The 24,870-nt window shown below is 39.8% G+C and overlaps 1 protein-coding gene and 1 pseudogene across 2 annotated transcripts; one reads left to right on the top strand and one right to left on the bottom strand.

The window, feature by feature from the left end:
• Window positions 1-4,664: 4,664 nt before the first annotated feature.
• Window positions 4,665-24,530, top strand: LOC137294009 (cap-specific mRNA (nucleoside-2'-O-)-methyltransferase 1-like). Of its 2 annotated transcripts, none has more exons than XM_067824922.1 (22): window positions 4,665-4,836; window positions 6,545-6,726; window positions 7,395-7,553; window positions 8,194-8,286; window positions 9,199-9,270; window positions 9,664-9,758; window positions 10,462-10,534; window positions 11,227-11,419; window positions 11,861-11,979; window positions 12,335-12,431; window positions 12,970-13,102; window positions 15,476-15,661; window positions 16,074-16,130; window positions 16,395-16,452; window positions 17,463-17,531; window positions 18,082-18,216; window positions 18,589-18,717; window positions 18,833-18,924; window positions 19,270-19,386; window positions 22,042-22,154; window positions 22,635-22,743; window positions 22,930-24,530. In XM_067824922.1, the coding sequence occupies exons 1-22, from the start codon at window positions 4,821-4,823 to the stop codon at window positions 23,060-23,062; spliced, it is 2,430 nt and encodes an 809-aa protein (XP_067681023.1). In that variant the 5' UTR covers window positions 4,665-4,820; the 3' UTR covers window positions 23,063-24,530. The 2 variants fall into 2 exon arrangements, with proteins under 2 accessions (XP_067681023.1, XP_067681024.1); XM_067824923.1 differs by having other exon boundaries at window positions 4,684-4,836; window positions 6,551-6,726; window positions 22,930-24,525.
• Window positions 20,468-21,771, bottom strand: LOC137294213 (uncharacterized; annotated as a pseudogene).
• Window positions 24,531-24,870: the final 340 nt, after the last annotated feature.

The raw sequence follows: 24,870 nt of genomic DNA, 5'->3' as shown, positions 1-24,870 counted from the left end.
TTCTGATTAAAACATCCCGCTTAAAACTGTATTAAAATGTATAGCATCATTGAGCTACACTGGTGAGACACCAACAATGGTTTGACGGAGAGCACCAAACTAGGAAGGCGAGTAACAGTTTATCCAACAACCTACCATCTTCCATTGTAATGGAAGTTACTCTAGTCGTATACACACTGAAGTCGACAACATGGCTATGTGATCCGGATATGTAACAGCGTTCCGTACATGCAATCAGCTTTGCATGAGCACTCATAACACGATTACTGGATCGTACGTTCAGAATTCAGTAGTGAGTGAGTGAGTGAGTTCAGTGTTACACAACCTTTACCAATATTTCAGCATTATCGCGGCGATGGACACTTAAAATGGGCTCCACACATTGTACCCATGTAGGGAACTGAACCCGGCTCTTCTGCGTGGCGAGCGAACGCTTTAACCACTAGGTTACCCCACTGCCTCTCAAAATTCATACAAATCAAATGTAGCACCTTTATAAATCACGAGCTAAGGTTTTGTAAGTGTTGTTTAACACTGTTCCAGGTATATTCCTGCTGTATGATGGCGATCATTCACCATTCGTAACTACTCGTGTCATTCCGGTAGGTCACGGAAAGAGACGACTAGTTACGAATCGATCGTTGGCATGAGCAATGATCAGCGCCGTCGCAAGTCCTACGCATGATCACCCAGTCCTATTGTTTGATCCATTAGGTCGCAGCGCAGGCTCCGGGGGCGTAGACTTTCAATCTGGAATCACAACGGGGGAATCAGAACATATGGCAGTAATTACATTGTACACTTATTCAGACAAGGATGAAAGATTTCATTTAACGCCAATGGCACTTTAGTTTGTTTGTTTTGCTTGAACATATTATATTCAATATTGAAAGGGATTCGGCACAGTTTATCCAACTTATCAAAGTCCGGTGCCGACAATTACATGCGAAATATACTGGTAATGGACAATGATGAGAGGTAAGAATTATTACACATTAATTGAAACGTTTACTACGTGCGATATACTCGTGTTTTAGGACTTGATTAAAAATATTTTCGTTTATAGTTTGTGGCAGACTAGGGCTGTCGTACACAATGGAGTTGATATCTAACCTGTTGGGATTTCAAAGCCTTGTATCTAATCAAATATCAGCTGACATTCTTTGGACATTTTAGAAAGAAATGGCATCTACCAGTGGAGCGCCACAAAGACAAAATTTACTCTCAGATACATTGACACCAAAAAGATCAGCATCAAAAGAATAACATGAATGTCTTAACTTCGAGTGTAGAATATCAATCTTCCTTTCACCAAAAGAGACATGTTTACAATCTTATGATTTGTTCGGTTAAATTCAAATTCAAATGATACTGAATTGCTGCATTTTATTGTGGATTATAAAGACAACTGTACATGTTTTCGGTGTATTTGTTGTTTACATTTCGAGCAAGTGGACATAACCGTGGTGGTCCGGGTTAGAGTCAATCTTTCCTTTTCATCCTTGTTCTAACATAAAAGGTGTTGGGCACGGTGACCGTGTTGATTTCGTGAGATCCTACCCCGCCGTCACAAATACGTCATGAGTTTTGTGTGTATGTTGTCCCTCTTTCGAAAACACTTGATATACTGGCGATATATTCTTGAGACGTTTTGTATCTTTATTGTTTAACTCAGGAACATACTTACTATATGACGGTGGTCTGTAAATAATCTAGTTTGAACCAGAGTAACCGGAGATCAACAACATGGACATCCATATATACAATTATAGGATACAATGACATGTATCAACCAAGTCAGCGAGCTTGACCACCCGATCCTATGGGTTGTCTCTTACGACAATCATGGCTTACTGAAGACCAGGGTCCCGTTTCACAAAACTCTCGTAAGGCTAAGGTCTCGTAACTTTTCTCGTAGCCTTTGCACCTCCTATGTTACAGTATGCCAGGTACAAATGCTACGAGAAAAGTTACGAGACCTTAGCCTTACGAGAGTTTTGTGAAATGAGGCCCAGTTCTGGCGACTTGGCGTTGCTGTTATCGGTCACTTGTTTGTCTGACCGTGGTATACTGCTGAGTACCTTAATGAAGACAACGGAGAAGAAGAAACATGTAGAGCAAACAAAGTGCTGGAAATCACTACATCTCCTTTACAGCCGTTGTCACTGAAAACACACCTGTCAGACGTTACAGATTCATGTCTTTTAATTATCTATATGTTACACATGATGTATGTATTCACATTGCAGATCTCCATCATTTGGGATCGCTCGTGAATAAACAGTCATTTGTAAAATGTATCGCCTACTTATTTAATAACGAGCCTTATGATCCATACTTTTTTCTCACTATTTCGGTTATGGTGTCACTTTGACTCGTAAATAAGAAGACCTGGGTTCCCACATGGGTGCAATGTGTTAAGACCATTTCTGTTGATGCTTCTGGAATGTTGCTAAAAAGAGCCTACAACCAGACTCACTCACTGTACAAAAAAGTGTTTATCATGAAATTTAGTTTTGAGGTGTGAAAAAAACTGTTACCTCAAAACTGATTATAAACGACTACCAATCCGCTGCCGAGCAATTATAAACTTTAAATTTATGAGGTATTTGATTATTGGCACTTACCCGTCCTAACTGTACTCATCTGGCGAAATCGATCGATTTTGTGAGCGTAGAGCCTTTCAGAATAGGAGTTATGTAAGTGCAATGGGAATATCGAATGACATAACGATGCTAAACCAACTACCTGAGGCAGTCGAATACGAGTGTCAGCGATCTCAAGTGCAGTTGCTATGGTGACTGTGTGCATATAAATTCACTTCCAGAGCAACGTTTAGCAAAGACATTGGTTTGAAATTTCAGGGTGAACATATTTAAAAGAAAGTCACTTTTAGGTATAGAGAAGCGATCAAAATGCGCGTGTTTCACACACAAAATAAACATGCATGCATATATAGTGCGGAAGTAAGCGAGTAAGTATGATTCTATGTCGCCTATAGTAATATTTCAGCAACATCACGAGAAAATGGGCTTCACACATTGTACCCATGTGAGGAATCAAACCTGGGTCTTAGGCGTGAAGAGCCAAAGCTTTAACCACTTGACTACAGCGCAACGCCACATAGAGTAACATGATTTACGAAATGCAAACACAATGGCTTGTTATTTATATTGTAACAATTTGGTGGCGTCTGAGCCTGGGCCAGACAGTCAAGTGATTGACGCCAGGCGCCCATCCAACACAGCGCGATCATATTGACATGCAATCGAACGAGTTACCTAACCTGACTAGTCAATCCTTTGGGTCAACTCTAACAAGTCCAGATTTTGGGAGACCTGTGTCAGTTTTGTCGGTAACTAATTATGCTTGTACTGATAAAGCAAACTGATGTACTGATGATGATTTCATGGTCAGCTATTGATTATTCAGTTACTGGAAAAACGGATTATAGAGACTGGCTTGCCCTATCGGGAAGCGCGGCCAGAGGTAATGCTATCATCTGCCTTAATCTATTTACAAAGACAATCAGACAGTACAGCAATCCCTTGCCTTGATGTATCGATAGGTACAACCAGACAGGTACCGCTATCACCTACCTTGATGTATCGATAGGTACAGCCAGACAGGTACCGCTATCACCTACCTTGATGTATCGATAGGTACAACCAGACAGGTACCGCTATCACCTACCTTGATGTATCGATAGATACAACCAGACAGGTGCCGCTGTCGTCTACCTTGATGTATCGATAGGTACAACCAGACAGGTACCGCTATCACCTACCTTGATGTATCGATAGGTACAGCCAGACAGGTACCGCTATCACCTACCTTGATGTATCGATAGGTACAACCAGACAGGTACAGCTATCACCTACCTTGATGTATCAATAGGTACAACCAGACAGGTACCGCTATCACCTACCTTGATGTATCGATAGGTACAACCAGACAGGTACCGCTATCACCTACCTTGATGTATCGATAGGTACAACCAGACAGGTACCGCTATCACCTACCTTGATGTATCGATAGATACAACCAGACAGGTGCCGCTGTCGTCTACCTTGATGTATCGATAGGTACAACCAGACAGGTACCGCTATCACCTACCTTGATGTAGGCGCTAGAAGGTCATAATCACACGACTTATCCCACCGGGTACCCATTTCTTGCTGGGGGAACAGATTCAAGTTTGAACAAACTCACTTGCCTCTGGTGAAATCACATGTGCTTCTTTGTGGGGCAGCACTGAAGTCGTAAAATCTCTCAGGGGCCAAGGTGACAAACACGGTTACCCATCCAAGAATATATTTCGCGCCCACCGATACTTGGCTTTACCTGATTTGTGACTTGAGATCTTTGCACAGGACCACACATCATCACAACACGGTCTCCTTCCCTATTCAGTGATTTAAAATATATAGTTTGAAATAAATTTCTTTTTCAAGTTTATTGGATTTACATTTAGTTTTATCTGTAGCGTTTACAACATAATGTTACTCAATAAAGTTTATCACTCGGCGCTCCTTGCTACAACGAGCTGTCACCTTGTCTCTCTAAATAATGTGTAGATGCTTCCAACATTTTCGTGTGTAAAGAAAGTGAGTAAGTCTAAGTTCATGATTCTCAAAGGGGAGCAACTCTAAAGTCCTCTTTTTAGAGATAGAAAGAGTATTCACTTCCGGTTAAACAAACAGGCGCTAAGCTTTCGCGGATAACGAACCGTCTGTATGTTTATCATCGTGTTGATGAATCCGTAGTGTGTTGAAGGAAACTTTTTGACAAAACCATCTTTATTTCAGTGCAAACAAATCATGAGTCAGTTGTCAGGTGTGTATGTAACAGTAATCCTGTAATGATATATATTTAAGGTATCGATAAATTGGTATTAAACTAAAGTGAAATCGAAAGTAGCATATTCTGCGTAACGTGCGGTGTTGTAATTTTACTGCGAGGAGCTGCAACAAATAGATTAAATTCGATGTCCATAATCAAGACGCTAATGTTATAAATCCAGTCTTCTACCAATTTACCAATCGAATGATGTTCGATTAGTTATTTTATGACTGCTTCATTTCACGAAAACAATTGGCCCAAATCTTGTTCAGTCAACTGTCAGCAATGTGCGCTGGCAGTGATATTGATAATTTACGATTTTGAGATCAAAATTGTTTTATTGTAACAAGTTGTATACACCACTGTAACGACATAACTAGCAAACTGAATTTGGATTTGCTGTCCAAGTGTATCAATTATTTAAAAACACAAAATATATTTTTTGCCAACATAATTGTGTTTGCTAATGCTTGGTTCTAGAAGTGTTAAAAAAAAAACTCCTGCCATTTTGCTAAGCAACCTGGCTAGCGACCAATTATCACCAACACATGGCTGTAGCGCTTGCACAGACAGCTTACTTTTACTTCCATAGCATTTTACATATTGACACATCCCCCCAAAATGATAGGTAACAACAGTTAAAATTACTGGGAGTATTTTACAATGTAGACATTACAAAATATGAATCCCTCGGAAGATGAGACCCAAACACATTAGGGGGCTGTCACGTGAGCATGAAATTTCATAAACAATGAGAATTGAATTAAAATTATCCTGGCAGTGTTGTGAATCTATGACTTGACAATTCAGTCCACAAAAAGTGCAGATTTTAATTTGTCTGAACATGCATATAATGCCAAAGTCAATCACTTAACTTTGAATTGACCCAAATTTTCATCTCCGTTTTATGGACTTGATAGATACCATGCAGACAATACTCACAAAATATAACTGTCAGTTTTCACCTTTATCTTTACGATTTTCCTTGAGAAAACAAACATTCCCAAAATTGCAAACAACTACTCAAAATGTCAAAGTTCAACCCCGCGGTGACATCTCCATATTCCCATCAGCTTATATCAGCATCTGTCAACATTCACAATGAGAGCGAGTTTTGTTCTTTTAAACTTCTTTTTTTTAAACAAATTCCAATTATGAAATTTCTTCAATATGCCAAGGTTTGAAAGACAATAGTTTAATTACCAAGTTTATGTCAAATTAAGTGAATAACATAAAAACTTCAGAAATGGCGATAACTGGTCTTGTTAGTTGTAGGGAAAGCACAATCTACTCTACCGCGGTTCCTGTTGACCGCATTTTGGAGAAACACGATCGACAACTGTAAACAAGCAGAAAACATCGGTGAATAGCTGATCTATCATTAGGATAAATTTCATTTCATTCTGTGAAGAAATAATGGCGCAAATCATTAAAAAACGCTTTAAAATGGCGATAACTGGTCGCTAGCCATTAGCCATTAGTCAATTTTGACTGGTACAATTCTTTGGTCTGTCCCTTAACTTTTGAAAATATTATAGCCCTCACTGCAATGTGCTTGGTAATTTTCCTCCAATTTCTGTTTATCTCACAATATATTAAGATGTATTCCTTTATACCTTACCATTATGTTCTCACTGATATTATATTTTAAACTTCTTTTTTAGCATTGTTCATATTATCCTAACATTTATTTTCCTTAAAGATACAGATACTTCTGATGATGATGCACGTCCATCATTGGGAGGAACTGGTAAAAGATCCTACATGGGGGGGGGTGACATTGGAGGAGGGGATCCAGACAATGAGGAGCCCCTATCTAAATACATTAAGACAAACACTGGTACCAAGGCCTCCGTCAGCTCAGAGAAAGTTAGCAAGATGATGGTAAGATTTTCTAGTGATGCATCAGTCATTTTCTGTAACTAATGTTGCATTCAACAGATTCTGTGTATTAGATCTATGAATAAAGAAATGTTTTTTCTTGGCATGACATATTACTTTGGTAGTAGAATGACTGTAACTATATTATAGAATTGATGGGATAATACACTCACTCACTCACTCGCTTGGCTCTGAATGATGATAACTATAATGTGTCCAGTTATATAGTGCCAAAATTTCACACTAGGTATGCTCATATTGCTAAACAGCACAGAGCATTATAATTTTATACTCTGAATAACCCAAGCTGCCTGTTAGGTCCTAGAAGGTTATAGTCTCATTATTTATTCCATCAAGTAGCCATTTTTCTGTGGGGTGAAGTAGCAAATGTTTAACAAACCCACTTGACTTGGGTGAGACCACATGAATCATATCTTTTGCTTCATTGTGGAGCAGGACTGAAGTTCAAAAACTGACTGGCTACATAACACAGTCCGCTACCTAAGAGGTCTCTGTGCTCAACATTTAACTGATTTGTTACCTGAGCTCTGTGCACAGGACCACACATCACCGCAATCCACGATATGCCACCACAATCAATGAATGATGGACAATGATCACTGATGTTGTTTCTACAGTAATTTGATACTTGTGGCTCATGTGTGTTACAGGAAAAAATGGGATACAAGGCTGGCACAGGTCTGGGAAAGTTTGGTCAAGGACGTGTTGAGATTGTGGAGGCCTCTAATCAGAGAGGTCGGCGAGGTCTGGGTCTTCACCTGGATGGCCTTGAGGCAACAGACATTGAGTGGAACTTTGAAGAGGAAGAAGTGAGTCACATGGATTGAGTTTGTTTACCACATTTTGCCTGAAAATACAAAAGTTCTTTAAGTTGACAAGTACGGAAGTAGGTGACATTTATTTGACAATCAGTTCAATACCCAACAGTAAATTTACAACATTCATGGTTATGTCAAGCATGCCTCTGTTTGTGTCTCACCATTCACAGACTGCTGTGTGGATGATATTCATAAAGACACACTGTATGTAAAAGAAACAAGCACTCTTTGTTGGAAAGTTTACCAGTACCACCCATGGGCCGATTCAGAGGTTCAGTTCAGGGTGTTCGAACCCCCCTTTTGAAAATGATTTACAATCACACTGAAGACTTATTTTTACTTTGATGGAGCCACTGAGGGGTTCAGGGGGTTCCAACCACCCCCGTTCAAAATTCCTGGATCTGGACTGAGGTATGGCAGATTCGCAGTCCAAGCAGCCTGGGTTTATGTAAATTCAGTCAACATTTTCCTTGTCCAATTCAGATTTTGTGATAAATATCTATCTAGCAACTGGGGATTAACCATTACACTGAAACAATGCAACACTCTGTGAGTAGAATCCCTGAGGAAATATTAAGCTCCCAGCATACTGTGGTGTTGTCGCTGACGTTGTGTGATATGATGTTGACAGGTGATCATGGAGGAGGATGTGGAGTGGTGCCCACCCTGCGTTGCTGCTGTCCCCTCCCTGGAGGAGATGATGACGTGGAAAGAGATAGGACCAGTAAGAGAACTCAGTCTTGTGTCAAGTAGTGCATTCTCCTTGTGCAGAGCCTAAATCACAGAACACATGTTTCACTGTTGCCTCATTTTGTATTATCATGATAAAGGTAGAATTGTAATGAGAATGGGGGAGCTGATGCTTCTTTATCATGTTTAAGCACTTATCATCAAGTCCTGTGAACATGTGTCTCACAAACATTTCTTAACATGGGGTGGTGGTTAATGCATTCGCTCACCATGCTGAAGACGCGGGTTAACATGCCTAACTTGCCCCCCTGACCAAACCTTCCCCAAGGAAACTTTGTCCCAGGCCAAACTTTCCTTGCCTTGAGAATCAGCTTTAAAGGCTTCTTCTATCCCACCCTTGTTCTTTTATCAAAGGGGAAATTCTAGCTTAGCCAGAATATTTCGATTCTACACTTGGGTACAATATGTGAAGCCCATTTCTTGTGTCCCTCAGCATGATATTGCTAGAATATTGCTAAACACAGCATAAAACTAAACTCACTGTTTCTTGCCTTCTAGTATGGCACCATTATCTATCTATATCTTGGTTATATGCTGGCATACATGTTCTGTTTGTATATTTGTAAGAATACAGTGTTGGACCATATTAGCACTAAATGACCCAGAAGACTGTGATCTTCAGCTGTGTTTAACACATGCTACTGGTTGTCAATAATGTAAATCTTTTACCTGCTTGGATTCTTGTGTACACCACTGCATTGTTCCCTCCAAACTGGTGGTAAGAGCTGACTAATAGGTTGGTGGTTATATGCATGAACTGGCTGAATGTGTGTCATTGTGACCTTGCTGACCATTGGCTTGTTCAGATAATCAAAAAACAAACATTATTTGTGTTTGTGTGGGTGAACTAAATTGTAAATACATGTTTTGTATCAAATGTTTTCAGAAAAAAAGAGATATTGATGATGAAGACACATTCTGTTCACCAAATATTCTACGAATGATCCTAGGCAGCAAGGTATGTATCTCTATCTAACGAAATTAGAATCTTTCTTGCAACTTTTGCGTAGTCTCTCCCAAAGGCTCCATATCACTTATTTAATATTACTATTCCCCATCTCCTAAGGTGATGATCATCCCATTTTCATCCTTACAGCCTATAATTGACTCATTCCATGCATTATCACCCTTACTCATCACAGGTTTTAATGCTCCAAGTAGATTTGAGAGCTTCGAAATAGTCTGGTCTCCCACTGAAAGAACTATTTTTCCAACATTTTATATAGAACTTAATTTTATGACTACATCTTTGTCTAGTTTTTGTGCTGACAGTTAAGTAGAAAGTATGTTCATTGTCATTTTGAAAGAAAATTACTGGCACAATGTTCACAATAATATCTAATTTGTGTAGTCCGTGTTTGATCAACTGGAACCAGAGGAAATGAGGCGAGCCAGAACAAGATCCAATCCTTATGAAACCATCAGAGGTGCTTTTTTCCTCAACAGGTGAGAACACCCACCCTAGTGTACTGAAATCTTATGGGTTGTAGTTTATTATAAATGCAAGTTTTCAGTAATCTTAAACTAGATCAGATGTTGTTTTGTATTACTATAAGTTTTACTACTTAAGCCCAGTTTTGTGTGTTCATTTACAGACTGATTTAACTGCGAATCCTTTGGTCAAAATATATTATATTCACAAACCAAATCAACACAGCCACAGGGAACAGTATGATTTTGCAGAATGTATAAAACAGATGTAGTGTTGTAGATGTGATAACTGTCTGGTTTAATTATCCGTATGGAAAGCATGTCATGAGTATTTCATTGTTAATGCTTTAATTCTCACAAGTATACAGAGGGAGGGGTCCTTGGTGTCCATCATTTGATATGGAGTTGTGTCCCTTGGGTTTCCTCAGATTGTAAAGGTCCTCTGATAGTGAGTTTGAATCCAGTGATTATGATCATTTGTTTGTCAGCACCAAGTGGTAAATGTCTGACTTGTGTCACTTTGAGTGACATGCCATGACAACAGGAAAAGTGATCCCAGAAACATTAAGCCAATTCACTTGAACAGCATGTCATACTTCCACCCAGTAAAACCTAGACTGCGATGTATCTTGAGGAAGTGTGTCACATCATTTGTTTGAAGTCTTTGTTTGATTTAGTAAAGTGATATTGACAACTGTTGTTTGATTTGGCTTTGCAGAGCGGCAATGAAAATGGCCAACATGGATGCTCTGTTAGACTTCATGTTCACAACACCTAAATCTCCTGATGGTGTAAGTAGTCTAACTTTATATCCTCAGAAGAAACCCACTGACCACTTAACTCAGTATTCTGCAGCATGCCCTCAGTAAGCATTACACTTTGTTTATCTTTGAAAACAGTCTGTGTGGTCATTTCTAAACAAAACAAAATTAAAGTGTTGGTGTACTGTAACCCTAATGATGGACAGACATTTCGAAACATGGCCAAATGAAAAGTGTCTTACTTGAACTGAATGTCAGGTAGGTGCCACCAAATGTCAGCTGGGTGCAGCTGAATGTCAGCTAGGTGCCACTGAGTATTGGCTGGGGGCCACTGAATGTCAGCTGGGGGCCACTGAATGTCAGCTGGGGAGGCCACTGAATGTCAGCTGGGTGTTAGAATATGTATGGTCCTCATTTTGGTTTACACCAGTGTCTTTCATGTACTTTCTTTTCTTAAAGTTATGTTTTGTTATTGAGATACTCAAGTCTGGGATGGACCTTCACTTCCATGTCCTGTCCAAGTATTCTGATTGTTCTGTTTGTGCTGGTTCTAAGTGACTTTTAGGTTAAGGTAGGCAAGCTTAAGCGCAGTGCAGTGTCAGGTCGGTATATGATTGTTGCATTTATCCAAAATGCTCATATTTCAAATTCAGTGAAATTAGGTTGTGATAGTGTTTCATGTTTCAGATTTCTTTATCTGAGTTTGTTTGTCCTCTGTGCAGCACAAAATGGTTGGCTCCAATGAACTGCTGTATTTTGCGGACATTTGTGCCGGGCCAGGGGGGTTCAGTGAGTATGTTCTTTGGAGGAAGAAGGGGGATGCGAAAGGCTTCGGCTTCACGCTAAGAGGCGGCAACGACTTCAAATTAGAAGACTTCTTCGCTGGACCAAGTGAAATGTTCGAACCCCATTATGGTAACATATGTGATATCTTAATGTTGTACACTCACCTGAAAAATTCATATTTCCTGTGCGAAAATTAACTGTAATCCTTTGAAGAAATAATGAGTTTGTCATAGTCTTAGGTCTAAGTTTTGGACATGGGCATTATCATGGTGTCAACCCAATCAGCTGAGAACATTCTAGATTAGATTTGGTCCTTAGCAACCTATTATGGTTGTTAGTGGCAACCAAATGACTTGGGTGATCTGTTTGACGACTAGGTTGACGATATGGCAGACATCCCTGATGATTGATGTCATACAGCCAGATCATTGCTGGATCATTTGACTTTCAAGCCATTTCTGTTAAAAAGCAAATTTGATTCTAAATATTGATGTAGATAAAGGAAAATGACCATTCTAGTACTACTTACATGAGTGTTGTCTGGGAGCAAGACCAAATATCTGTCTGCAGGTGAAGGTGGTTTGGAAGGCGATGGTGACATATTTAGACCAGCCAATCAGGAAGCTTTCATGAAGTTTGTCCTGGAAAACACAGATGGAAAGGGCGTCCATTTTGTCATGGCTGATGGTGTAAGAGCTTGGAATTAGTTCAGTGTTGTGTTTCTATTTAGTCAGTGTATTTTAATTTGAGGCTATTTGAGGTAATTTGAAGCAGTTTAGCTGGTCTTAATGTACAGTGAATCTTAAGTGAAGAATGACTTCATTTATGTTAAGATTCATTAATTGTACTCTATATTTGTTGTGATTAGATAGAAATTATTATAATGTGTTGGCTGTAAAGAGGAGTGTTGTGTCATACAGACATTGTTACCTCTTGAATGATATCTTGTGTTTAGGATAATATTATCTTTTAGAAGTTGGCGACATATTTTACAATCGTTTGTGCCTTAATCGAGGAATTAATTGAGTGACTTGATATTTGCAGGGTTTTTCAGTGGAGGGACAAGAAAACATCCAGGAAATTTTATCAAAGCAGCTGTATCTGTGCCAGTTCCTGGTGGCCCTGTCCATTCTACGTGAAGGTGACGCTCACTTCCTTCCTCAATACTTGTTCACGTTTGACCACGTTTCTGTAGGGTATTGTCACAAAAGTGAAAAAGCTCGAGAAAAACATATTGATTTAGTTTTGAAGTGATCTGGTTATGGTCTGTTTTAATTATTTATCGTTTCTTCAGTGTGCAAGAGTGTGTGTGTTAGAAAAGATGAATTGTCATCAGTCATTAATGATGGTGTTTTAACTTGATGTTTGTGTTAGTCATTAGCCAGCCTGCCAGTTACTGCCAGTGTTACAGTGCCATGTTTGACATTAATTTAATTCTTTTCATAAAGTTTGTTTCCATTGGACATTTGGATATGTATGTTTCCCTTTCAACACATTCAATGTGCAAACAAAGAAAATACAACAATAATATCATGTTTTATTACATTGCAAAGTTATTGTAACACAGACATGCAGAGAATATCTGTGCATTGTGAACACACCAGGGATGAGGACAAAACAGTTTGGATTTCTTACATTAATTGTGTATGCAGGAAATATAGATGTATGCATGTTCACAGGTGGCCACTTCGTCTGCAAGTTATTTGATCTGTTCACACCATTCAGTGTGGGCCTCGTGTACCTCATGTACCACGCTTTCGAGAAGATTAGCATCATTAAACCGGTCACTAGTCGTCCTGCAAACTCCGAGAGGTAAAAATATTCACCCCGAAGTTCTTGTTTTATCATTATGATGGGACGTTTATGTAGCATGCATATCCCTGCATCTAGTAAATGTTCAAGATGCTCCCTCTTTCCTCTGTACTCACGTATCACCAAAATACCTCATGTATCTAGGCTTGTACTCCCCGTATCACCAATACCTTGTGTATCTAGGCTTGTACTCCTGTGTCACCAATACCTCATGTATCTAGACATGTACTCCCGTATCACCAATAGCTCATGTATCTAGGCTTGTACTCTCGTATCAACAATACCTAGTGTATCTAGGCTTGTACTCCTGTCATGAATACCTTGTGTATCTAGGCTTGTATCCTGTACTCCTGTGTCATGAATACCTTGTGTATATAGGCTTGTACTCCTGTGTCACCAATACCTTGGTTATCTAGGCATGTACTCCTGTGTCATGAATACCTAGTGTATCTAGGCTTGAACTCCTGTGTCACCCGTACCTGGTGTATCTAGGCTTGTACTCCTGTGTCATGAATACCTTATGTACCTAGGCTTGTACTCCTGTGTCATGAATACCTTGGCTATCTAGGCATGTACTCCTGTGTCACCCGTACCTTGTGTATCTAGGCTTGTACTCCTGTGTCACCAATACCTCATGTATCTAGGCTTGTACTCCTGTCTCACCAATACCTCATGTATCTAGGCTTGTATTCCTGTGTCATTATCAACCGGAGGTCCCAATACCTTGTTTATCTAGGCTTGTACTCCTGTGTCACCAATACCTCATGTATCAAGGCATGTACTCCAGTATCACCAATACCTCATGTATCTAGGCTTGTACTCCCGTATCACCAATACCTAGTGTATCTAGGCTTGTACTCCTATGTCACCCGTACCTGGTGTATCTAGGCTTGTACTCCTGTGTCAAGAAAGCCTTGTGTACCTAGGCTTGTACCCCTGTGTCACCAATACCTGGTGTATCTAGGCTTGTACTCTTGTGTCACCCGTACCTTGTGTATCTAGGCTTGTACTCCTGTGTCATGAATACCTTGTGTACCTAGGCTTGTACTCCTGTGTCACCCATACCTGGTGTATCTAGGCTTGTACTCCTGTGTCATGAATACCTTGTGAACCTAGGCTTGTACTCCTGTGTCACCAATACCTAGTGTATCTAGGCTTGTACTCCTGTGTCACCCGTACCTTGTGTATCTAGGCTTGTAGTCCTGTGTCATGAATACCTTGACTATCTAGGCATGTACTCCTGTGTCACCCGTACCTTGTGTATCTAGGCTTGTACTTCTGTGTCATGAATACCTTGTGTATCTAGGCTTGTGCTCCTGTGTCACCAATACCTCATGTATCTAGGCATGTACTCTCGTATCACCAATACCTCATGTATCTAGGCTTGTACTCCCGTATCACCAATACCTCATGTATCTAGGCTTGTACTCCCGTATCACCAATACCTTGTGTATCTAGGCTTGTACTCCTGTGTCATTATCAACCAGAGGTCCCAATACCTTGTTTATCTAGGCTTGTACTCCTGTGTCACCAATACCTCATGTATCAAGGCATGTACTCCAGTATCACCAATACCTCATGTATCTAGGCTTGTACTCCCGTATCACCAATACCTTGTGTATCTAGGCTTGTACTCCCGTATCACCAATACCTTGTGTATCTAGGCTTGTACCCCTGTGTCATGAATACCTTGTGTATCTAGGCTTGTACTCCTGTGTCATGAATACCTGGTGTATCTAGGCTTGTATCCTGTACTCCTGTGTCATGAATACCTTGTGTATCTAGGCTAGTACTCCTGTGTCATTATCAACCAGAGGTTCCCAATACCTTGTTTATCTAGGCTTGTACTCCTGTGTAATTGTCAAGAAGTTGGGATTCCTGGCCAGAAATTTTCCCCAATAACCGGACATGCCACAAGAACCTTCTACAGATTGGGAATGTCACTGTGAAGTGTGGCTCATCATGTTTCAAGTATCCTCTTTTGGAAGAGAATGGTTTCACTGAGTCCTGATGTAGAGGAACATTGCACTGGTTTGTCTGGTTATATATGAGCTGCTGGAATATTGCAGCATATCACTTAGTTGAAAACCGACTGCATTATTTCCATCCTGTTATATTTATATCCAGGACCAGTCATTGAAGTTATGCGTACAAGCGACAGGAACGGATATGGAATTTGGAAATGGTAAAATTACCGTGAAGAAATTGAGTTTCCTAATGGTTCCAGAGTATTTATCAACTATGGTTGATACATTGTGTAATCAAAGGTGATCATTAATTGTTCTTTAAACATTGATATTAATCTGATGTGTGCAACTAGTGCAAGTCTGATACTGCAACAAATTTAATGGTGATTTAATGGTTCTGTTTCAGATATATTGTGTGCAAGTGGAAGAAGTGTGACATTGAGCCTATCCTGCAGTATATGAGACATATCAACCAAGATCTCTGTGTGTACATGGGGGCCACGTCCAAACAGGATGTCAGTGAAATTGTCCCTCTTGAAATGCTTACGGGAAATGAGGAATTCTTCAACTACATCTTCAGATCCAATGATGTGTAAGTCATTGATATGGATGCTGTTTAAGTAATTGCATTCCTCTGCAAAAACAGATCTAGACAGGATTCCATGGAGACATGAACCAGTGAGTTGCATGTCCTGCTGTCTGTAATGTCATAACAGGAGGCACTCACTAGCTGAAACTAGACCACAGCCTCAAATCACACATACTATTTTGTGCATGTCATTCATAATAAAGTGTACAGATATATATATAAAGTGTAAAGATAACCAGAAATGTCCACTTTTGTTATCAAGTCAGATTTATGGTTTCAAGTGTATGTTATTTTTGATGGAGATCAGGCAATGTTTGATCCTTATTCATTGAAACATGATGCCACTTACAGTGTACAGTATGATTATCGCTTTGGTCAAACATTTTATATAATATATTTTTCATGTTTTTGACAGATTAGGAAGGAAACAAATAATTGGTCTCAAGAAAATCCAAGTGTTTGCACAAAATGTGTGAGTATATTAGTAAATATATCCTGTTAATACTGACAGTGAGAGGTAATGCAACTCAAGGGGTTATATTCTCACAGCTTTGATAACACTGATGGGTGGTCATGCTTTCACTCATGTTCACCTGCTTAAGTCTACTCAAAGAGAGGTCTTTTCCCATCTCACTTGGGTCAAATAGAGATTTCTGAAAAATTTGTGGTAAGTGTTGAAAGGTTTACACCACTGGATCAAGGAACTCACTTCTGATCTTTCTTTTGTGTGTTTCAGGGATCTGTATGAGGAAAGACAGGCTAATGTCCGAGCTGAATGTCTCAGAAAATGGCAGGTGAGCAGTCAGTTGTGTGCTGATAAGGGTCTGTTAAACTGTAATTGCCAAAATCACCAGTGCTGTTCTTTATATTTCTAGTAACACACATGTTCTACCTTTTGCTAAATGTACCCATGAAGATCAGGGACTACATTCAGGAAGCAACCTCAACTAAGGTTAACCTTAACTCCCATTCTTCAACATGGCACTAAGGTTACCTTGATGACTTACAATCACCTCAGTGCTTCATCAAATGAGCCCCTAGGTTAAAATTGATCTTCAGTAAAGCATGCTTGTCATAAGAGTCGTGTAACAGGATCGATGGGTTAGACTCACTATCAGTCACAATCTCAATTGTGTAGATCAATGCTTACGCTATTGATCACTGGATTGTCTGGTCCAGACTTTATTATTTACAGACCATTGCCATATACCTGGAATATTGCTGAGTGTGGCATAAAACTAAACTTGCTCGCTCACCTACTCACTGTTGCTAAATGTGCATCTGATATATCTCTGTGGTTAACTAGAACTGTAGATCTGCTGTCTCCGAACAATGCAAATTTACTACCAGCAACACTGGGAGAGAAATCCTTTATGCAGGCTGCACATCTATACATAGCAAAACCCAAACATAACTTTCGTCTGAGGACATGGTAGACATGCTAGACACTTTCTTTGAAGTGTCCTGTCTCTCAATGGACATATAGTGGACCTTTGGCCTATCAAATACTCTGTTGCTACCATACATGATAAGCTGCTAATTCAAATATTTAGTCTGTTACACAGGACTTAACATATGCACATTAGAAGTCACCATATCTCTATTTTCAGCAGTCATTTTTAAGAAATGTCTTTTAGTGGGTTCATATTTTCCTAACAGATTGAACCCCAAAAGAGTATATATAATGAAATACAAGAAAACATGAAGTACACCCACAGATTACTAAGGGACCAGTCACTATTATAGGGTGGATGGGTCAGAAAATTAGGGGTTTATCCTCATGTTCGTGAGCTCCTGTTGCTAGGTTCCAGATGAAGTGAGGAAGGCTCCACCACGAGCTGATCCGTCCCGGAAGTTTGCTGAACTGACTGCTGTAAGTATCCTCCTCATTATGAGAAAAATTTAACATTTTCTTAATAAATACAGTTTGCTCTATCCCATGCTCTACCCTTTTGTACTGGAATAAACAGTTTTGCCCAGATGCTTTGATGTAATTATTTGGGGCAAAACGGTACTTTATTACACTATACATGGGTTTAAAATAAACTATATTATGTTTTCTGTGATGCCAAATTAAATGCTTTTAATGTGATTAATCTATGGCAGAAAGTGAATGCTCTCTGTATTTACTGAAGAAGTACAATTCACATGTATAGTGTAATAAAGTACAGTGTAGTTTAGCTCCTTATGATTTAACGTTATAATTCTCCACTATCACGTTTTTTTAAAATCAAACAACAGTGAAAGCACAGGAACATGCCCGGAATGAATCCCTAGTTTCCAGGGTGTCTGTGTTTATGGGTGAACGTCTGAGACCTGAGGGCATGATCACACAAAATGTTGACACACCCTGATATTACTGGAGTACTGCTCAAATCAGCCTGGCATCTCACTCACTTTCCCAAATTTTTCTTTGCTCTCAGGATGAAAGTAAAGACTACTATGAGCACACACCTACGATCCTGACTCATGAAAATTTGTCCCACATCAAGAGCGTCTATGACTACATGTGTGCCGTAACGGGTGAAGGACAACGCTTCTACATTCTCGGGCTCGGGGTATGTGTGATCATACTTATAGGATACTTTATCAAACTCTACTCAAATGATATTAAATGTGACCTAAGTTGGAATTTGATCTGTGTTTGTGGAGCGTTGGAATAACCTAGTGGTTAAAGCACTTGCTCGTCATGCTTAATCAATCACTTACCCACTCTATGCTCCAGTGTGGCTTTTAGTGTACCATGTCCTAATGCTCAAAGTCACTGGTGTCCAGGCTGCTCGATTGTTGTTACGACATTCATTTTTGTAGTAAATTTGCAGGAAACGGTCTGCATTTATTAATTATTATTTATGTTATTATATTATTTATTTATTCTTTATTTATTAATAAAGTCACCATATGCAAGAAGCATTATGCTCTGCTTTCAGAAAGCCCATGTATTCAAGTGGGACGGGAGGGGGAAGTGTCGATGGACAAAACTGGAGGAGAACCTGAGGTTGGAGTTGCCCCCAGACACCTTGCTAGAAGTCGAGGATGTTCAAGAACTCAAGGGGGAGGTAACTCACTGTTTAATTCTTCTAAACAAAACCTGAAGAGGCCAACACTTGGTGCCTAACCTGATTTGTAGACTATCATCTTTTATACTTTTTATCTTTTTCCTGTTTATTTTAGGGCCGTGGCCAGAGACGTCAACGGACAATACGCGCAATAGATGCCTTGTTTTTGTGTGGGATTGATGTCCGAAACAAACACTACAAGGAGAGGTAAGAGGTATATTTGATAAACACTCACTGTTGTACTGAGGAACTACGCTTTGCCGTGGCAAGTTTTATTCAAGCTTTCGAAAGTTTAAGCTAACTGATGATATATGTGATGTATGGCTACACTGGTATTACATTACAGCAGAGACTTTATCTTTATCTAACCTTCAGTGGAATTCACAGACACTAATGAGACCTGTTCAGTCTCATTCTGTAAGCAATCCGTACACAGACTTGCACTTAAATCCAGGATAATATATGTGAATCGGGCTGTTGAGAATTTGATGAAACCTAATTAGGACTCGACACTTAAAAAAGCTCAGCTTTGTAATATTTATCTGTTTGCAGGTTTGAGAAGTTACAGAAGTTTGTGAAAGCAATACGGAAGCGGACCCGTTCTGATTTGGCACCAGTGACAGTTCCTACAGTGTTCAAGCTTGAAGACATTGAGCACATATTTGACAGGTATGAAGAGCTAGTTCCTGTTGTTCCACTGTCAGGGTTAAAAATGGTCTTGTCAAAGTGACCTACATTCTCTTCCCACAGAAGTTAGTTGTCATGTCTTCCTACGAACCTCGGTTCTCATAAAATACCCTAGCGGCAAAAAATGGCAGCAGATTTATCTCCCTTTTGTCTCACCAATCAGAACATGTGTTACATCGACTTATATTCAACTTGACAAATGCAAGCAGTGTGGAGAAACAAATATGACATGATTGAGTTCTGTCTAGAAGAAACATTAGAGTATCACACCCAGGAAGAGGTTCTAGTTTTCACAATGCTTCCAGAAATTATTAAGATCTTGTGAACGATCACTTTTGAAACAAAGTCGCTGAGTTCTCTTGCAGATAAATTACAAACTTTGACATTAACTATAGTACTTTGCCTTGAGCTCCCAATTCAACCACTCAGGGACATACACCTAACCCTTGAGGTGCACTGTTATTCTTTAGCTGTTCTGTAACAACAGTCATTTTCTGAGATTGGGTGTGGACTATACCCCTCAATGTAGCTACTGTCATGGGTTTAATTGAAACTGAATGTTTGCTAGTTGATCGGACAAACCAACACTTGAGGTATTCAAATAACTTAGGATTATCTCCCATGATTCCAAGACATCGTCCAAAGGACAATGGCGGAATAATTTGAGTACATTTGTACCAAGAATGATGGGAACTCTAGCATTAAACCCTGTGTCTTTCAGTACCAGGACTGGAATGACATACATGCCACTATCAAATGCTATGCTAATGGCAACCTCAATATGCCCTAAGTATGGCAATTTGTCACTAGTTGCACCTCTGACTTCCAATTGAAACTCATCTAAACTGTGCAAGTCGAGATCATTCATTGTATCATGGTAAAACGTTTCTGCAATAGTTGTCACCTGTGACCCTGTGTCAAGCAAGACCAAACATTCCCTGCCATCAACAAAGACAGTTGCCTCAACACTCGGACCAACCATCCGAGAATACAAGTCCTTGGAGCTGTGCTTGTCACTGACATCTGTTTGCTCCTCAACAGAAGTCAACACTGGTTTATAGTCCTATTCCAAATGTTGTGATATATCAGAATCAGCAACCTGAGAGTGAACCTGAGGTTTCCTCTGCTTAGGATCCCTTTCTCTACTAGATCCAGAGAGCTCTTCTTCAGTTTCCCTCACAACACAAAGAAGAGAATTTAAATCTGTACAGTCATCAGATCTGTGACAAGTAGCATCCTTCAGTCTATCATTTTTCAAACCACTCCAAAACTTAGTTTTTGGAATACAATCTCCCGATCCTTCATTTATGAAGTCGCCCTTATTCTTAACTTTCATCAGTGTGTCCTCACGCCTACAAGCCCATGGTGCCACTCACTCATTATCCTTCTGATAATCTGTAAAAAAATTCTGCAAAAGAGTGTCACCTGAACTTACAACACCATATATGCTTTCAAGTTTGACCAATATTTCGTCAACCGATGCAGGATGACCAAGTACTAGTACAACTGTCCCAGCCTCTCCCTTAAGAGATTGTCGAACAGCCTGAATGAGAATGGAAGTGGAATAATCCCCATCTGCCAATAAGCATTTGACTTCAAAAATGCAACTCTCAAAGGATGGCTCTCCTTTAGCCTCACTACCAGAAAATGTTGAGATGCGAGGTGGCAATGTTGAGAAACAAAAATGACATGACTGAGTTCTGTCTAGAAGAATCATTTGAGTATCGTGCTCGGGGAGAGGTTCTAGTTTTCACGAAGCATCGTTTCAACGATCACTTTTGAAACAAGGTCGCTGATTTGCACTACTAAATCTGATTGCCTCCAATCATGAGTCTTGAATACTTGCACCATGAAAGGGTCGTATTAGAACAGAGGTTACGTAGGAAGATGCGACAAGTAACCACTGTGGGAAGAGAATGACAATAGCCAGATGTTTCCATAAACCTGATCATTTTCTGAAAATCCTCAGGGCCAATATGCCCCTCTTCTTCCTTACACCCTACCCAGTCCTCTTTACCACTAGTAGCCATGACTGAAAAGGTGATAAACAAATATAAACATGCAAAACCTTTGTCAGACAACATAAGTGAGAAACTGTACATGATGTTCACACTGCTGGAACAAGCTGCTACCTGATAAACAGTCAACAATTAATGTCGTCTTTTGCTATTGTCAGTGCATGCAATTCAATCTCTTGAGGACATCAAAGCAGCAATAATCAAAAGTCACATGCTGATGTCAAAACGATAAGTAAAAATCACAAGCCGACATTGACATCAGCAAAGTCATGCATGAAAAATAAATACCTTTTGCACAATTACCACAATCATTCAAAATTCACAACATACCTGTGGACCACAACAGCATGCTATAGTTGTTGCCTGACATGGCATGTGCTGGGCCCCTGACACATGTAGCTTTTATAGAGAGCAGTCATATGATCTGCCTCTGCAACACTTGCATGGGCTGCATGTGCCAAGGCCCAGGATGTACCTGTCAGACCACAAGTAATGTGGGCTGTCTATGCCAACATCAGTGAGTGCTGAAAGTAAGGTGCAGTGTTAACGACAAAACATTTTAGCCTGTGACACGTAGATCTTTGAGTTGTTGAGTAGTGAAGTGTATGTTACTGTACAGGTTGGAGATGAAGATTGTGAAGGGGTGTGCTGGCAAGCCACGGCTGTGCTACTGTACGGAGGACGGCAACTACTTCCACCCCCACGGGATCTACTTCATCAAGACGGTCAAAGGTCAGCTGGTATAGATACTGCAACTAATGGCTGCTTTGTGTACACATTTAAAATCTAGGTTGACTTTGTGTGTTCTTTCCTTTTACAACAACCATCATATAACATTTGCACATGATTATTTCTTCATGTTACACATTAGGATCTTCCCTGCATGATCTTCCCTCAGTGAATGTTTCAGATTCTGATCAGTCAGTTGATGAAATTAGGGCTATCAATGAACACATCAAGGTCAATATTCCTTCTTTGGTGCTTGAGTCAGAGATTTTAGCCTCACCAAGCTATTTGTATGTGGACTAAATTTTTTGTAATTTTCAGGAGGAATATAGCTTCATCAAATCTGAAACCTCTAGTGGAAAACAACTTTGGTCTTGTGGTATATTTTGTTGATTTCATGAAGGGTGAGAGAGCACCTTCCAAGTAAAGTGAGCATTTGTAAAGTGGCATTACGAAATGTTATTCACTCACTGTATTGTGTGTCAGATCCATGGATGATGGCGTTAAGTCGATCGGCAAACAGGAAGTACTGGTACAACACAGCCAACAGAGAGTCCTCGTTCGAGTGCCGATTAGATTGTATCGCATCCGTCAGGTCGGTAGTCTTCATCTTACTTCTAACCCACAAAGATCCAGGATAGTATTCAGTGATCTTCAGTAACCCATGCTTTTCATAAGACTAGTGGTCAGGCTCATTGACTTGGTTGACACATATCAGTGTATCCCTGTTGCGTAGAGTTAAGCTGCACATTGTGTAACTACTGCATGTTCCATCATTCAGAGACTGCAAGATGAACAGCCTCCAGTGGTTGTGGGAGAAAGGGGTGAAGGTACACGACAGTCAAGAGGAGCGGAGCCCTGACAAGTTGTCAAGGGATGATGTCATGAATCACATTGTAAGACTGATGAAATGAGAGTCACAGACCCAAGAGTTTCCTCATGACATTGTGACACCAAGTTCTAACTCACCATGCTAACAGGTGCCTGTCAAATCCCCAATACTGACTGCATCAGATGCACATGATCTGATAGCGACTCAAAGGTTTTCTTCCATCATGTCATGCAGTGTGGAGGATGTTTGTCTAAGAGACCTGTGACTGGGATGTATGGGAGCATCTGTGATCTGTTATCCGATGATTCCTTCTAAAGAAAGGGACTGTCAGTTTTATTAACGGAGGTCAGTCATCCTTTTTTTGAACAGGATGCGTTCATCTCCACCTCCATATGAGGAACAACCTGTGGCAGCCATCATGTTTTCCTAGATCTCTATCCTTGTTGCCGTGGATATGGTGTGTGTTTGATTCAGAGGACATCTTCATGTGTGGCTTTAGTAAAGTCACATGACATCAATGACCCTTTGACTCTAAGGCCTATTTTTGAACACTACTTTCCGAGAAGAATCACGTTCATGACTTAACAGTTTACCTAAGTGATGATGTGGATCCACTTTAAAGCACTGATGATATTATGCCTTCATATTATCTGTACTTGCTGACAGAAGTGATGCACATATCGCAACACTGTACTTAACTAAAGATACTTGAACAATTGGCAGCATGAATGTTCAAAACTAGTTTGGTAGTTTAATGGAGTCGGTTTTAAGGATATATAGTTGATGAATAAGTAAATTACTTATTAGATTTTCATCTGTAACTTTTTAGATATGAAAGGCCTTTGTCATTTTGTTGTTTATTTTATCTGTATTGTTTATTGTTCTGAATGGCAACTTGAACTTCCTAAAGTATAGATCCCAAGCACAAGACCGCAAAAATATCAAGTCTGCCATTTTATTGCCTGAGAACATTTCAACAGTTTAAGGAATTAGCTCTGATTTTGGACGTTATCTGAGATTTACATATCTGGAAAACAAATCACTATCAGTAGACTATCACAAAGAGTTTCTGTGTACTTGTGAACTAAGGTGTGATCAAGAAGAAGCCTTATGCGGTTTTGTGAGAAATACTGCTGTGTCAGCATATTATGTTGCCACTGGGGATATCGTTAATTATGACACCGCTAATGTCTTCTTGATTCAGTTTACACTTGTCATTTGTGAAATAGTGTCTGTTTAGTCTGTTGGTGATGGACTTTAAACACAAGGACATGATTGAGACAAGAATTGTTTATACATAATTGTGATGGCTTCTTGTACATATGAAATATGTATATTTAGCATATTTAGTTCATTGTAGAATAAAATCATGCATTCAAACATGTTTTTTGGTACACAGAAATCAATATTCTGGCTTGGCTTGAACAGAGTGAAGTGAAGTGTTGAAGATTTATATGTTATTATTGTGATGCTGTAGCCATAATTACCACTGATTTCTGAATAAAAGGGCAATCACTTAACATGATATGCTGTAAGTGTTCAGCATGACAGTGGTCGTTATGATCTCCTTTTCCACAGGCAAGGGGGTAGCCAAGTGGTTAAGTCTAAGACCTAACTTCGATTCCCCACATTGTACCTCCCTAGGTACCCCTCTGGATACAATGTGTAAAGACCATTTCTGGTGTCCTCTGCCATGATATTGCAAGTGTAGCAGCCACAAAATTTCCGAGTCTCATGGTGGGATTCAAACCACTGACCTTCTGATCTGAAATTGGATGCTTTGTCCACATGAGCAAAGAGGCTAACACCATCAGCAAGCTGAGAAGATATGGATGTCATCTATGGAAAGACTCCTCGCCTCCTGCTACATGGGCAGAAAACCAAACTCAC

The sequence above is a fragment of the Haliotis asinina genome, chromosome 8 (assembly GCF_037392515.1).
Source record: "Haliotis asinina isolate JCU_RB_2024 chromosome 8, JCU_Hal_asi_v2, whole genome shotgun sequence".
Classification (NCBI taxonomy): Eukaryota; Metazoa; Mollusca; class Gastropoda; order Lepetellida; family Haliotidae; genus Haliotis; species Haliotis asinina.
Note: the sequence above shows the minus strand (reverse complement) of the source record. Positions and strands in the feature narration are given on the sequence as shown.

Coding starts and splice junctions, on each gene's coding strand:
- LOC137294009 (XM_067824922.1), top strand. Junction 9,759..10,461: donor GGTGCTTTTTTCCTCAACAG/GTGAGAACACCC, acceptor TTGGCTTTGCAG/AGCGGCAATGAAAATGGCCA. Junction 18,718..18,832: donor TTCAAGAACTCAAGGGGGAG/GTAACTCACTGT, acceptor TGTTTATTTTAG/GGCCGTGGCCAGAGACGTCA.